The sequence below is a fragment of the Chaetomium globosum genome, genomic scaffold, assembly GCF_000143365.1.
Source record: "Chaetomium globosum CBS 148.51 scaffold_7 genomic scaffold, whole genome shotgun sequence".
NCBI lineage: Eukaryota > Fungi > Ascomycota > Sordariomycetes > Sordariales > Chaetomiaceae > Chaetomium > Chaetomium globosum.
The window spans coordinates 1,329,710-1,345,246 of NT_165982.1; the positions used below are offsets into that span (position 1 = coordinate 1,329,710).

The following is a 15,537-nucleotide window of genomic DNA, read 5'->3' on the forward strand; positions in this document are numbered from 1 at the left end:
CTGCCGCCGTTTGCCATGCCGTTATATACACGCCCGCATCCAATCTCGCGCGCTGTTGAAAAGCGAAGGGTATCGATGTTGAAAGTCATTAATCGTGATAGATTGCGCTCACTTAGACAGGTCCTCACCCCAAACCTGCTTGGCAATCTCGACTTCCAGCCTGACCTTGGCCCACTGCTGCTCCTCGGTGAGGTCGTTACCCTCCATGGTGGAGCTGAAGCCGCACTGGTGCGACAAGCACAGCTGGTCGAGGCCGCGGGGGCAGAACTTGGCCGCCTCGTTCAACCGCCTCACGATGTCCTCCTTGTCGTCCAACTCGGCCTTCTTGCTCGACATGACGCCGAGCACGACCGTCTTGTTCTCGGGAAGGAACCGCAGCGGCGAGAAGTCCCCTGACCGGGCATCGTCGTACTCGAGGAAGTAGACATCCACGTCGAGCTCCTTGAACAGCACCTCAGCGACGGGTTCGTACCCGCCCTCCGCGAACCACTGGGAACGGAAGTTGCCCCGGCACAAGTGGATGCCAATCACCATATCCTTGGGACGCTGGCTGACGGCGGCGTTAATGAGCGCGGCGTAATGCTTGGTCAGCTTCTGGGGGTCCTCGCCATGGCGCTTGGCCGCCTCGGAGCGCATGCCCTCGTCGCACAGGTACGCCAGGTTCGTGTCGTCGAGCTGCACGAAGCGGCAGCCGGCGGCGTACAGGTCCGCGATCTCGGCCTGGTACACCTTCACGAGGTCCTCAAAGAAGGGCTCCAGCGTGGGGTACGCCTCGGTGGAGATGGCCTCGCGCCCGCCGCGGAAGTGCACCATGGTCGGGCTGGGAATGCACACCTTGGTCGTGATTGTCCGGTCGGCCGCGGCCGCGGCGTCCTGCTGCCGCACCTTCTCAACAAAGTTGTAGTCCTCCACCTGGATCGCGTCGGGATGTCCCAACTTGCCGACGACGACCAGCTTGGGCGGCGTCACGCCGTGCGACGTGACGTTGGTGGACGAGAGGCTGCCGTGGCGCTCGACGCCCGCCAGGTGCTGCAGGAAGTCGATGTGGAACCACGCGCGGCGGAATTCGCCGTCCGTCACCGACTGCAGGCCGCTGGCGATTTGCTGCTGGACCACCGCCGTGATGTGCTCATTCTCAAGCTTGCGCAAATCCGCCGCGGCGATGGGCGTGGGCGTGTCGAGGGTCTCGCGCGCGCGCAGGATCGGCTGCGGGCGGAGAAAGGAGCCGACGTGGTCAGCGCGGTAGACACCGGCGGGGAGAGGCATATTTGCGGCTAGGGAGAAGTATGTCTTAGTTTTTAGTCTGGAACGGCCGGTGGGAGGTTTGGTCTCGGCTCGGCTTGCTTCCTCGGGATGTCTCACCGGTTGGACTGGAAGCGGGGTGAGACCTTGAGAGGTGAGACGCGGTGCGGCGCGTTGCGAGGCGGGCAATTCGGTCCGTCCGTGTTTCGTGCAGAGCGGGATTGCGGAAGGGGAATACGGTGTGCGATGTGTGACGTGCGACGGAGTGTGTGTAATGTGTCGATAGTTCCGAGATGGGGGGTGCCGGTTCCAGACCTTCGGAGTCACCTATATAGTGGGATGTCGATCTCTGTGAAACCTTCTCGATGCACGACAATGTATTCCAGGCAGGGAGGGTGGCACCGGGTGTCGGATGGCCGCAGCGAACTATATACGGCAGAGCCGGTAACTGGGCGAGTCGATCTGAAGGCACATCTGATCAAGCTTCGTTCGAATCAGCCGCAATCGGCGTAGTCGAGGTCCATCACTGATGCAGAACACCCACCGTGCCGCGCGCGGCAGTGGGAGAACTCCATCTGGGTTGTCTGTCGTCGACGAATTGCGTCAAACTGCGCGGGGTAATTGATGTGGCGATGCTTGCGAGGCGGGGCAGAAATGCGATCCGGGAAAACAGATTCCCCTCACGGCAACAAGATCCGGTTGATGAGGTTGGCGCCAGCGCGGGAATCTTGGCCGGGTTGCCGAGACGCGACGCGTGATAAACGAGGGATCCGCCGGGCGACATGCTGAGGGCTGACGGCAGTTGTGTTTTGCGGCCACTTCCTGGGCTGATCAGCCGTTGGGATGGGGGTGCTTGGCCCTGCGCCAGTTGCGCTCAAGTGTCTAAAGATTGATTTGTGGAGTGTGGCGGAAGCCTCGATTTCACGCTTTCGGTCACATGCATTGGCAAGATTGAACCAGACAAGGATGCAATTGATTCTCTGGTACTTTTTAAAGATCAACTGAAATCCCCCTTGAAATTTCCCGTAACTCGTCCCAGTCAATGCACGTTTTAATCTGTGCCACTTTCGCAGAATATTGTAGCCCAATCCGCGCACATTCCATTGCCTTCGGGGTTGGCAATCCTTGGGGCGTGCTTGTTCAACGCTGACCGTTGCACGACTCGCCGTACCACCGGGACCCCGTCAGCCGGTTCGAGACCATCACCCACAGACCTCAAAATGGGGGCGGGGCGGTGTGAATGTCTTCGATTTTCTGCCAATTGACGAGTTCTGGGCTGGCCATCTTGCCATCCCCCACCTCGGGTGGTGCAAAGACCCCTGAAAATAGCCCCTGGGAATCCGAAGAAGGGCGGGGTCTCCCCCTCACCTGCCAGCTGCCCAGGGGCTCAATCCACCCTTGACACAAACACACAAGATAAACATGGCGTTGAGTGACTGAGAGGAGGACAGTATCACAGATTCTGCTCGAGATTGCGAGAGATTAGGGAATTATTTACAAAGTCGGGATTCTGTCCCGGTAAAAAGAGAACAGAAAGAGGCATAGCTCGTACCACATCTCTTCCAACACATATCCTCCTCCCCGTTAATAGCCATTGCTTCGCTGTCCTCATCCAACCAGCGCGCTTGTTTGTCGGGTCATGGTATCCAATTCGTAAAACCACATGATATTATACCGCGATGGTATCCTACAACGACAGCAAAGAAATGTCCGGCCCAAGTGGCACTGGCTCCGTCTAAACGGTGGTGTCGCCGTGCTGCTTGAGGAAGGCGTCCTCGGAGGCCTGGTGGCCGGCGAAGGTGGTGGTCGGCTTCCACTTGGCCGAGGTGCGGGGGGTGGTCTCCTCCATCATCTTGTCGACTTGCTCGAGTGACAGACCCTTGGTCTCGGGCACGAGGAAGTAGGTGTAGACGAAGGCGCACGTGCAGAGGCCGCCCCACACGAAGAAGACGGACGACTTCATGTTGCCGCGGGTCTCGCCGACCATGTACGGGGTGATGACGGCGATGATGGTGTTCCACAGCCAGTTGGAGGCAGTCGAGAGACCGACACCACGCGAGCGGATCGGCAGCGGGAAGATCTCACCAATCACGATCCAGGCACCAGGACCCCAGGTGGAGGCGAAGAAGAAGATGAAGATCGCAATGAAGGCGATCTGCGCATTGACGGCTGAGATGTTGTTGGCGATGCTGCCTTTGGGGTCCAGCGGGTCAGGGTGGGTGTGGTTGAAGCCGACGGTGACACCGATGATGGCGACGAGGAACTGGCAGATAAGCATGCCCAGGGCGCCCCAGAAGAGGATGGTACGGCGACCGAACTTCTCGACAGTGTAGAAGGAGATCGGGGTCGAGCACACATTAATAATGGTGAAGACCATGGAGATCAGGAAGGTGTTGGAGATGGCGCCGGTCGACTTGAGGAAGGGAGTCGAGTAGTAGAAGATGAAGTTGACACCGGTCCATTGCTGCATCATCTGCAGGGAAGTGCCGAGGATGGTCTTGCGCAGGTTCGAGTTGGCCTTGAAAACGGAGCCCTTGAAGCAGTTGGCCCAGCTGCCGAACCAGGTGGTGGAGGGAATGAGCTGACGCTCGTACTCCTCGTTGGCGACGATCTCGGAGAGTTCGACCTGGATGTACTCGGAATCCTTGGGCTGGCCGCGCAGGCGAGACAGGGCGTTGGTGGCCTCGGAGAGCTTGCCCTTCTTGACAAAATAACGGGGCGAGTCGGGCAGGCACAGCAGACCACCAGCGAGGATGAGGGCCCACGCGAACTGGATGGCGATCGGGATGCGGTAGGAGCCGGTGTCCGTGCGACCCTCGGTGGCGTATACGACGCAGGACGCAAGCATGATACCGATGGTGATGCAGAATTGGTAACCCGCAACCAAGGCGCCACGGACCTTGCGAGGGCACTGTGGTTCGATATCGGGTCAATGCCATGTTTGGAGAGCGAAGGGGTGTGGTCAACTCACAATTTCGGACATGTACAGAATGACAATGGCGGACTCGAAGCCGACACCGATACCAGCAATGAGACGACCGGCAACAATGGCGCCGAGCTCGTCGCCGAGACCCGTGATCATCTGGACAACGACACCGACGATGTAGATGAGGCAGCCGAAGATAACAGTCCACTTGCGGCCGATGAAGTCGGCCAGGTCACCGGCGATGAGGGCGCCGAAGAAGGTACCGCAGGACAGGATAGAGACGATGAGCGAGGTGTTGGATTCGCTGACCTCCTCCGCGCCGATATGCTCGACAGCTTCGATGAAGATCTTAGCCCCGAGCACACCGTTGATGTAACCCGAGTCGTAACCGAAGAAGATACCGCCGAACGAGGCGAAGGCGCAGATCAGGTACGCCTTCCAGGTGACGGGAGCCTCGATGCGCTCGACATCCTGGGTTACCGCGAGGTCGCCGACGTGGGCAGCGGCAGGGGCCGATGCCTCCTTTTCGTTTGAGGACATGGTGATGATTTTGCCCTTCCCTGTCGAAAGAATTGGTGTTGAGAAAGGAATGGGGAAGAAAAAGAAGGACAAGATCGACGGGGGAGGGAAAGGGTGGGATGGACGGACGGATATAAAGAGAAGAAGGGGTGGCCTGGGGTAAAAGAGTGTATCTATGGATGGTATTCCTGGTAAACGAATGGTGATCCCGTTGCAGGAAACCCCAGCACCCCAGCACCACCCTAGGCAAACGATTGTCGCATGTTGGCCCGCCTCCTTCAACGGGTGTCTGTCTTTGGTTTTGGCCCCGAATTGCATGTGTCGGTGCAGCGGGCCACTCAAAACACAGGGACCGTCGATTACCCCCGACTTGGCACCCAGGAAGCTTGGGGTATTTCGCCGCTGTCCCGCCGGATCGAATGCATTGGGGTGTGCGGGGATCCAGTCTGGCCCCGCGGGGATTGGGTCATGCAGAATACCGCCGAGCATCTGCGGCGCCCCCCTGGCTCGTTGCAACGTCTTCGCTCCCCCAAGCAGCGCTAGTTTCCCAAACTTTACCAATCCCCCGGCGACGCTCCACGAGCACATGGTGCAACCAGCAACCTCTGCGCCCGCATCTCCAATTCCCCAGCAATCGCCTCTCCACTCCGGGGTGCTCCAGACGTGGTGGGAACTCATGGAAGGGCCGAAATGGAGTCCTCCCCATGGGGCAAAGGGACCGACAATGGCCAGCCCAACGAAGGCAGCAGCACCTCACGCCCTCGACAGAGCCTGCAAATTGAACGATTCGGTCCGGAGCGTTGCATCCTTTCGCTGCCCTGCCGAGATCCGGCTTCATTCGCTGGCCATTTGCCTCGAAGGGTTGCACACATCATCAAACAAGGAGCCAACCGCAGCGTAATTTACCGTACTGTACCATACCAACGTCAATGAGCAGATGATTTGCCAGGGGCTCCCCGAGGTCCCAAACCGGGGCCTTGCCGGACGCGGACCCTTTCCCGGCAGCAATCAAAAATCCTTAATGGCAAAACCGCGTCCTGTGACGCTCGCGGCGCCGGGCCAGCAAGTTGGCGAGACCAACTGCATCAAACTTTTTCAGCCGGCGCGGCCGCGATGCATTCCTCCAAATCGTTTGCATCATGCCCTCCCCGTATCATGGTCCGCTTTCGCTTTGCTCGTACGCAATCCTGACGAACAATACCGTTGCGACACGTGAGCGTTTTTTCTCGGCGTCACTCCAGGTCTCGCGGCTGCTGGGTGATCGCGCCACTCGCGCCGGTGGTTCAGCCTTTGTGCTCGGCGACACTCCGAAATAGTGTCCTCGTTTTGGAACCTCGGCCGTCCTCGTCAACGGTCAGCTCCGGCCCACGCCAGTCACCCGACCCGCTACAGAGGGCCTGTTGTGGCGAACCTGCCGTTCAGACCGGTCGAATGCTCTGGATCGATCGGGCCCCTGGTTATCTGGAGAAAATGGACTCTCCCAACAGGGACTCGCCGGGTAAAAACGGTCCTTTTCTGGGGAAGCTTGAGGGGCGCGAATGCTGGGCTGTTTTTGGTCTTGTTCAGCGAGACCGACTTCGAGAGCCCCACAATTTCTCGCAGAACCTTGGAACTTTGGAAGCCTTTTTTCCATTTGCTTTGATGCCAGCCGCCAGCGGCTTTCCACATGGCACGCGTCCGGGGCCCCTCATTTGCGTGCGTCGATGACATGGTGGCTGTCTCGGGCTGAGAGAGCCACCTTGAGGGCCTGCAATTGGCCAGATATCCGCTGAGGAGGTTTTCTATCCTTCTCTTCCTCTTCTCTTCACGAGCCCACACACGCTCAAACAACAGACCCGCTTCTCCAGGAAAGTTCAGCGAACCTCCTCGTTAACCCGAACTGCTGAAGTGTGGATCCCAGGGCAGGCTGCAAAGTTCCCCGGCCCCACGCCACACTCAATCCTCATCCCACACTGCCACGAACCCCAACTGCAGCCTTGACTTTCCTCGCAAGACCGAGCTTGGGTCTCGACTGAATTACCATGCAATGCTGAACGGCAACGATTTGTTTGCGAGGCGGCCCCGCCGACTCATTGATGTAAACTACCTCGGGCCTGCCAATGGCGGTAACGTTGTTGACGCCCAACAACACCGTGTGACAATCGGCCCGCGCCACAAGGCCGAGTTGGGGTAAACCGCCGCGTCTGCGGCGAAGGATCATGCGCTTCAGGGAGCGGTTGGGGATCGGGCCGAAAGTCTCCGCCATCGTGCATCAGGTGGACTTGTTGACCTTTGGAGTCGAATATCCAACGACTTGGTCCCTCGGCATGGTCGAGAGAACAAAGGAAGAAGACGCTCACATGCAGCTGGGATTTGAGGCTTGGCTTCACAACGCTTTGTTTTGTTCGGCCTCCAGTGGTTCGTCATGCCGAAATCGTTGCCTCCTTCTCAGCAGCTCAAATGGGGGAGTGGATTGGAGATGATTGGTAGAATGTCATGTTGCCATTTCCCAAAGTCCTGCCGCCCAAGCGAACTCGGCAAGGTCATCTCCAAGGCCGGACTGTTCCCATTGCGCGCATGACTGACGGCCCCGTTTCGTGTTCAAAAATAACAAGCCGGTCGCCGCGGAAGCAACGATCCAGCTCTCTCCAACCACCAGTGCCGGTGGCGCACGCATGGCTCCGCGCCAAGTTTCCAGGTGCCCGTGCCAGGCCGCGTGGAAGGGCCGTTGGCAACTCGGAAGACGCCATGCTGACCATGTCGCCGCCGCCATGTCGGGCGCCCCAATGTGGGGAAAAAAGCTTGACCGTCGAGGCGATTGGTAAAGGTGCTATGGGATGCTGACCTTTCCCGCGAAGTCAGCTGCGTGATAAATCCCACTGCACTCGGGTGTGCGGGCAGAAACCTGCTTGCCAGCAACTTCGAGGTCCCTTTTCTGCTGCGACGATCAGCAGGCCTCCTGAGCGGCGCAGTGCATGGCCCATCTGGTTGGCGGCTTGAAGCAAGCAAACAAGCCAGCCACGAAATAAGGTAACGTACGGCGTACTGCGTACCGTACGTTACTTGTTTGAGCAGGCGGCGGAAGAAATGAGATCTGCTCCGACCGCACCATGGAGCATGGAGGCAGGACCGTCACATTCGCTGCAAGGCCTGTCGATCAGTGTGACGCCACACCGGGTTCCGCCGTTGAAGAACAAAATCGAAGCCACTCGGAACACTGTCGAGAACTGTCCGACGCGGGCAGTACGCGCACTTCGAGAATAAGATCAAATATGGGCCGCTGCTCCCGCTCCCGAATGGCCCGTTCAGGCATCCCAATCAAGCCAAAGCCAGCCGACAATCATCCATGCCCACCCCGCTCGGCATCGAGGAACTGTGTTTGGCGAGTCTTTGGGGAGTGCGCCATTTGCTCTCCGTGCGCGTGCTTTCCCGTGCTTAGCCCATGATGACTGGACATGCCCTGTCGCTTCGGTGATTCCTCGTCCCGGGCTCCCGGCGTCGAGAATCTGGAAATCGGTCCGTGGCGAGTAGGATCTGCGAAATACTGGTTGGAGAGGGTTGTAGGGCATAGTCTGCCGTTGGCATATCGACCCTCTGCTCGGGTTCAACGGCGGAATAATTAACATCCTCAATGCTGATACAAACCGAAGGCTGCCAAAGGACACATGAATATCGCATTGCCGGGGAAGGAAGGGGAAATTTTCGACTTGCGAAAAGTTCACACAGTGAGAAGACGCATTCTCCGCAAAATTCCGGAACCGGGCGGGTGCGACGTCCCGTTTCTGCTACACAAGATCCCGGTTGTGCGCTTCCTCAAAACTCAAGTACTCACGGCAACTTACCTCAATATTCGCAATGCAGTCTGCCTACCAAGCATAGTTGACAATATCATTGTGGCGGGACTAATACTAACTACCTAACCAGCCAAGTTTTCTGTGCAGCAGCTAAAACAATCCTAAATCAGCCTTGAATCGATCATGGCCAACACTTGACTGAAGTGGATCAGCCTCGATACTGACATGTGTTCGTGTAGTGTTTGGCCCCGCCCCTAACTCCATGATGCGAACCGGGATTCGAACGGGACGGTGCTTTTACTTCATTCTACATAGCATAAGCACCCCCTTCTCGAAGAGCAAGAGGCTCCTCTCTTGGTATTGTTGGCCTCGCACATACATAATCTTCTCAAAAATCCGTATGGGCTTTTCATCCAGCTCGTGAGAGTGCTTTTGCTATCCACCAAGTAGCTAGATGTGAGGGACGAGGGACATTTAGGCGAGGCGCGAGGGCACTGCCGATGAGACTCTATTCTGCTAATCACAAGATGGGGAGAAAAGGAAGAGAAGCTGGAAGAGCTCTCGCGATACAGGAGTTAAATGCCAGCGCGTGTGGCCACGTGCCCAACCAAGTGGGGCCACAGTGCTGTTGGAAGGGAGACCACGAGGTCTGAGCACAGGAGGGTCAATGGGTCAAGGCCCAGAACGTGGTGGCAAGAGATCGGTCGGCTTAGGCTAGGTGCGGTTGCATGCGGTGCCACCATCGCTGCTCAGAGAGAGATATCACGGGTTTGGAACCCCCTTACAGAGGGAAGAGGAAAAAAGGACAATTGATTTTGGCAGTCTCATAGCCTCCTAGGCTCAGCCGTGTGAATTCCCATCTTCCTGTGTGTGTGACACCTTGGATCAGTGGCTGTTGGTCTTCCAACAAGTGCACTCCGACGGCAGCTGCCGTCACACTAGAGGTCCAACACCGCTGGGGGCATAGCAGAATATAATATTAATACAAGTTGTAACACACTTAGGAGTATATTACAATTATCTATTGGCGCCCGTACGAGAATACCATGCCCGAAGAACAAATGAAAAGACAAGAGCTCGTAGACTTCTGTATCATCGTAAGTGCAGTGGCCGGATTGCATTGCTAAAATGTATTGGGGTATTATCTGGGAATAACTTCGTGTACAGATTTTGGCGAACCGTGCGGACCCCGTACAAATAGATTCGCGGCCGATAAAATTAGAGGTTATCCATTAAATACCAAGTTTTTATATTGTCTTCATACTAGCAATGGTGTTTCCTCATTGACACGTTTCCTAGCTCGTTGGTCGGCGATATAAGACTCACAAGCGTATCTGCACCGCGCCCGGATTAATGGTCCAAACTTATAAAAAAGGAAAGGTAAAGGCAGGCACATAAGGCTCAAAATAGCAGGAATCGACAGGCTCCACCACACCCCAATGGAATTAAACATGCCGGGTGCAAAAAGAGGAAATATAGCGCCCCAGATAGCCCGACTGCATATGCAAACCGTGAGTGCCGAAGCTGCCTGGATAGTATAGACATCTACCAGATAGTTCGTCGAACCAATCGTAATTAGAACGATGCCGAAGCCAAAGGGCACACCCGAGGCCATATTAACGAGCCACGGGAGCCCAGGCTCGGCAGTCCAGGCACACCACAGCAGACCTCCGACGATACATACTCCTCCTAGGCAGCAGGATGGTAGGCGTATCTCGGGTGGGACCGCTTCTCCCTTTAGCCTCTCTAGTGTCCTGCTATATCGGGTGTTGTCCCAAATAGCAAATACCACCGAGAGCGCCATGCCAATCACAACCCCAAGGAATGCTAGGCCGCTCTGCTCTCTGGGCCAGCCCAAAATGTCGGTGTATACCATGGGAAGGGCCGTGAACATAAAGTACAGAGTGCCAAACACAATAGCTTGGTATAGAGCGAGAAGGCTAATAATCGGCTCATTGGCAGCCAAGAAGAAAGGCCTCGATAGCGTAGTAGCAAAAGAGGGGCGCGGCGCATCCTTGTTGCCACCAGCAGCAGTTATTGTGGAGACGTAACGTCGCCCAGTGATCTTGGTGAGCCGGGCGGCCCGTTTGTCGAGCAGCAAAGGGGCGTATGTTTCAGGAATCAGGAGTGCAGCCATCGCGAGCGCCGTCATGGACATGAGAGCCATGAGCGCCATGGACCAGCGCCAGCCAAAGATGCCCGACACATAAGTTCCAACCATCGGGCCTAGGACTGGGGCGAATAGCGGCACCAGCGCATAGACGGTAATGGCGAGTCCACGTTGTCTGGGGGGGAAAATGTCGGCAATGACAGCACCGGAATTTGTCAATGTGGCGGCTCCAAAAGCGCCGGATAGTAAGCGCAGGACTAAGAGCATGGCGAGGTCTGGGCTGAAGCATACGGCGATATTCAGGGCAACGTGTACCGCCATTGTGGAAAGGAGGATGACCTGCCGTCCAAAGCGCTCTGTTATCGGTCATTTTGTCAGTGATTTGACTTGGTACACGCTCTATTCGGATTCGGATTTGGACAAACCTGAACAGGGTGCCCAGAGCAACGGGCCGAGAACAAATCCCAGTAGGAAAAGACTGACACCTAGAGTGGCTGATTCGGGGGTAGCGTCCAGATCCTGCGAAATGTTCCGAATACCGCCGCTGAAGGCACTAGAAATGAATGCCACAGAGAAGGTAACGTATCCTGCCGCGATACACAAAGCCCAGCGCAGCCAGAGTGCAAAATCCATGGGGTCTCGCGGGTCGTTGTCGAGGAACCTGACAAGATACGGATCGTCTTGGGTTCCGCTCCCTGGGTAATCAAATTCCAACATTTGTGGTGTGATAATATCTTGAAGCGTTAGCATCCTGAACCACGATATCCGCGTGTGTTTATGATGGCTGGTAGTGGCCATTGTGGAAGACCCTGGCCGTTGGGTTTCAGGTTGTTTGGATGCCGATCTGATCGTAGATACTACCTAGGTAGGCTTTGAAAGCGAGGTCAAATTCTAATGGATGTTCGTAAGACACTGCGAAGGTAAGTGATGACAGTTATATAGGGATGGATTTTGCCGACTATACGTACTAAGTAAATGAATTTTCTACACTTCATATGCTAAATACCCTTCAAGCACTGGTATGGCTGTTACTCACATCAACGCCCACTGGTGTTCGGCGAGCATTCGGACATTCGGATCTTCGGTCCATTTCTAGTCCCGTCGTTGGCACGAGGTTCATGTGCTGTATTTTCCCCGAGCCCCCCACCGAAACTAGAATCTTTGTCTAAGGTTTTGTATTATTCACCGACGCCAGGAGTCGACACGGACCTTCTCCATCCAGGTTAGATGCGTAAAGTGCCTACCTAGGTACTATTCCCACCCTGGGGAAGCCCTTACATGGCTTCCCAGTACACCAGTAAGTACATAGTTGACCTTAAAGCAAGTCGATAGGATCCATCATCTATACCCTCTAGCTCCACTCGAGCAACGCGGGGCCGTATATAGTCGCGTCGGCGACATCTTGAGCCGTAATGAACACAGTCTCGTTCTCACCATCCGCGCTGTTCTCCACCACGGTCATGAGAATCAACCCGTGCATGACGTTCCGTGCATATGGCATATCGGCTACAATCTCGGTCGATGCGATGCAGCCCCCTACGTCTTCCGGTTCAGCATCTGCCGTTCCCTGAGACACCAAAACGATCTGGCGATGTTGATTCCGCCGATTTCCCCGATTCCGCTTTATGGCCCGGAGGTCCCGAACATCTTGATCACCACCGCCACAGGGCGACGTCTGCCGGATTTTAAATGGAACTATGGTGGGGACCAAGGCGCCGTTGACAAAGGCTACTCTCTGCGAGCCGGGGTCCACCGCTCCGGGGGCAAGCAACGTCACGTTTCCGCTGTGGGACGCGTCCCCGATCGAGACGGCCGTAAGTTGCAGGGCCGGTAGGATGCCCAGTGGAATCTCGTGCATGTTGGGGCAGCTCCCGGGCACGATCCAATGTTGCATCCATCCTAGGGCGAACTCACGTGTGGACGTGGTCAAGAACGGTTCCGCGCTCGGCGGGATCCCCCGCAACGAGCGGAACCAACCTGACTGCTGGCCCTCTTGGCCTAGCGCTTGAGCTAGCACGTAGACAATGGAGTGGGCGTCGGATCCCAGGTGCATGGCCGTCCGCTGCTGGATGTTGGCTAGGAGGCCGATGTACATGTGCGGGTCAGGGTCTGGAGTCAAAGTCGACGCCTCTCGGCGAAGGTATGTAAGACGGGGGGCTCGTTACGTACAGGGGTACATATGCGAGCCATTTGTAAAGTAGCGGACGGCGTCGTTGGCATTGTACGCGTGCATCTCCTCTTGCTGCGCACATCTCAGGGTGAGCACTTCACTGCTTCATGTTCGTTGGGCTGCGTATTACGTACCGCCTGAATGGCTTCTAGTGAAGTCAGGACATATTCTCGCACGGAAGGATCAAGCTCGTAGCCAGCTACGCTGTCGCTGATGTTGGCGATGAGTTGAGTGAAGAACGCCACCTCCATGAACTCATTGAACGCCTGTAGCTTCCAGCTCGTCAACGAGTCGTCGTCGAACCGGGGTGCCAGCGGTGCGTTGGTGAAATTACCCCCTGCCCGTGTAAACAGCTCCTCCAGAGCGGTCTCGTTGGGGAACGGGAATCCGTTTGGAAGGGGAAAGCTGAAAGGTTCTGCGAGGACCTCAAGGTCGCGCGCAATTAACACCACGAACAAACAATGTCTTAAGGGCAAGATGAGACGCATGATGAGGAGCACGGAGAATTCTGAGGCCACCACGTAGTTTTTAACACCTAATCACTCCGGCCGGGATCGAGTGTTGCACTGTGTGTGTACAGGTGTGCTTGGTGGACGGATCTTGGGATCTTTTTCGTTCGCTGCTTCCCAAGCTCCGGTTCCCCAGATACTTTTTCTTCTTTTCTAGCATCCGCATAGCACAGTCTGTCCATGTGCGAAATGAAAAGTTCCTAAACCATGGATTCGGAGGAAATGGTTGTTATTCGGGGGATTCCCAACCACGACATGGCACCTAGGTAGGTAAGCAAGCATGTCTCGGGGTGGTGTCTCATTCATGTTCCAACGGATAATAATCCACTGCCGGGGAGCCAAAGGGAGAAAAGAATCTGCGATTAGCCACGCACACACATTCGCTAGGCCGGCGTGAACTTTCCCCCGTGACTGTAAACCCCCCGACTGCAGCCAGATTCCGTACTCGCAAGATGGTGTTTTAAGGACACGTCTGAAGTCAAAGTTCAACGGGCCGGGCCACTACCTAGTCATTGGCACGCCGCGTGCAGTAACTCTCTTTATTGATCTTGCTGAAAGACTGACAAAATGGTTTGGGCCAAAACAGACTCGGGTACATGGAGGGATGAGTACGACGGAGCGGAGAAAGTGTTTTACCAGATGTCACAAGCATTCAAGCGGCACTATCGAGAACACGGCTCTGTCTATGCTATCTGTCGAGTCCGCACGAGTTCTGGACCGGGCCCGTTGTTGGGCGAGCAGCTCATGCAAGCCTGGACTAGGCTACGCTTTGACTTCCCAGGCTTGGCCGTATTTGAAGACGGCGGCAAGAAAACGTACCTCGAGGCTACTGCCGCCAACGTCAAGTCGTGGATCAACGATACGTTTTGGGTCGACGACGAGGCGGACGCGGCGCGCCATGTCGCGACCGGCTTGCACCTCCGGAAGCTCCCATGTTTGGTCTTCGTGTCGCGGTCGTCCGAGGTGCTCTTCCACTGCTCCCATTGGCGGATTGACGCACTCGGTACTTGCGTGGTGCTCGACCGACTGTTCAGTATTCTGGCTCAGCTTACCGAAGGTACAGTCCCAGGGGCCCTGGAGTCAATATGCTGGGAACTTGAGCGCGAGCATCTCCCCGTCAGTTTAGAGGATGCGTACGGATCCGCTAAAGAACCAACCCCCAAGACTGAAGCCAAAGCCGAAGAGATACGCCAGCGAAACTTCATCACGGCGTACCCAACAGCGGGCTTACCATACCAGGGCGATAAGTCCGACCTTCCGAGGGCTTCCCGGTGCCAGACAGTCACCTTTAGTAAAGATCAGTCTGAACAATTTATCCAAGCCTGCAAAGCCCGTGGCTTCACAGTCACAGCCGCGGTGCATGCCGCCTGTGCCGCCTCGGTGCTGGACAGTAAGGAGCACAACGACAGCACGTTTGATGCGTCCTGTGATTCCTACAGCACCGTTGTCTCGGTCAATCTTCGTCCACTCCTTCCAGAAACAGCGACCACCTATGCGTGCGGCACGTACGTGACAGGTATCACATACACCCTGCAGCGGAGCGACGACTTTGGGTCCTGGTGCCGGCAGCTTACTAGCGGATACCGGGGGGATTGGGATCCTCCGGCATATATGGACGCTCTTCGGTCCATCTACCGGATCCACGGCGAGACATTGGCCGACCTGGCGGCATCAGGGGCTAGGCCGCCAGCCAGCAATGTGACAGTCAGTAGCCTGGGGGTAATTGACCACAAGTACCTGCGCGCCGACCACGGTGTCGTGCAGGTGGAAGCATTCCATCTGGGCAGCACCATTATGGGAAGACAGCCGACTCTGTATATATGGACATTCCGCGGCTGTTTAACACTATCCGTGGACTTCAATGAAGCATATTATTCGTTGGGTCAAATTTCCACCTTGCTGGACAACATCGCAAGTTGTCTTTCCAAGGAGATGGGGGTTGATATGAGCCGATCCCGCGAAGGATACCAGTAGCAAGCAGGTAGACTAGGCCAGTGACAGAAAGCAGACCGGGCGATCGGACCTCGGAACGACGCAAAGTTTCGGTGGACAAGAGATTGATACACTGCAGTGTTCCGTAGCTAAATCTCCGACAATACCCACAGTTTGTTCCGAGCGTAGGGGGTCACAAGAACAGAATTATCACAATCTACATGTAAGAGTCCTTGGTACCTATGCACTATAATACGCCGGGGAAGCGGCATTGCGGATATTAGCCGCATATTACTGGCACTGGGTTCTACCTTTGCTCTCTCATCACTCTAGATATCTCTCCCCTTTCCCAGTTG

At 56.1% G+C, this 15,537-nt stretch overlaps 7 protein-coding genes across 7 annotated transcripts; 2 read left to right on the forward strand and 5 right to left on the reverse strand.

Moving 5' to 3' along the window:
• Positions 1-108: 108 nt before the first annotated feature.
• Positions 109-1,266, reverse strand: CHGG_10012 (uncharacterized protein; the record flags this gene model as incomplete). Its single annotated transcript, XM_001227938.1, has 1 exon — positions 109-1,266. One exon carries the CDS (start codon positions 1,264-1,266, stop codon positions 109-111), a length of 1,158 nt encoding a protein of 385 aa, XP_001227939.1.
• Positions 1,267-2,977: 1,711 nt separating this feature from the next.
• On the reverse strand, positions 2,978-3,520 carry CHGG_10013 (uncharacterized protein; the record flags this gene model as incomplete). The annotated part of the gene is made up of 1 exon (XM_001227939.1): positions 2,978-3,520. The coding sequence occupies one exon, from the start codon at positions 3,518-3,520 to the stop codon at positions 2,978-2,980; it is 543 nt and encodes a 180-aa protein (XP_001227940.1).
• A 3,109-nt stretch (positions 3,521-6,629) lies between these two features.
• CHGG_10014 (uncharacterized protein) lies at positions 6,630-6,932 on the reverse strand (the record flags this gene model as incomplete). The annotated part of the gene is made up of 1 exon (XM_001227940.1): positions 6,630-6,932. The coding sequence occupies one exon, from the start codon at positions 6,930-6,932 to the stop codon at positions 6,630-6,632; it is 303 nt and encodes a 100-aa protein (XP_001227941.1).
• An 844-nt stretch (positions 6,933-7,776) lies between these two features.
• Positions 7,777-8,197, forward strand: CHGG_10015 (uncharacterized protein; the record flags this gene model as incomplete). The annotated part of the gene is made up of 2 exons (XM_001227941.1): positions 7,777-7,843; positions 7,932-8,197. The coding sequence occupies 2 exons, from the start codon at positions 7,777-7,779 to the stop codon at positions 8,195-8,197; spliced, it is 333 nt and encodes a 110-aa protein (XP_001227942.1).
• Positions 8,198-9,718: 1,521 nt separating this feature from the next.
• On the reverse strand, positions 9,719-11,368 carry CHGG_10016 (uncharacterized protein; the record flags this gene model as incomplete). Its single annotated transcript, XM_001227942.1, has 2 exons — positions 9,719-10,926; positions 10,996-11,368. 2 exons carry the CDS (start codon positions 11,366-11,368, stop codon positions 9,719-9,721), a joined length of 1,581 nt encoding a protein of 526 aa, XP_001227943.1.
• A 553-nt stretch (positions 11,369-11,921) lies between these two features.
• CHGG_10017 (uncharacterized protein) lies at positions 11,922-13,228 on the reverse strand (the record flags this gene model as incomplete). The annotated part of the gene is made up of 3 exons (XM_001227943.1): positions 11,922-12,679; positions 12,740-12,812; positions 12,875-13,228. 3 exons carry the CDS (start codon positions 13,226-13,228, stop codon positions 11,922-11,924), a joined length of 1,185 nt encoding a protein of 394 aa, XP_001227944.1.
• A 588-nt stretch (positions 13,229-13,816) lies between these two features.
• CHGG_10018 (uncharacterized protein) lies at positions 13,817-15,223 on the forward strand (the record flags this gene model as incomplete). Its single annotated transcript, XM_001227944.1, has 2 exons — positions 13,817-14,639; positions 14,766-15,223. The coding sequence occupies 2 exons, from the start codon at positions 13,817-13,819 to the stop codon at positions 15,221-15,223; spliced, it is 1,281 nt and encodes a 426-aa protein (XP_001227945.1).
• Between the last annotated feature and the right edge of the window lie 314 nt (positions 15,224-15,537).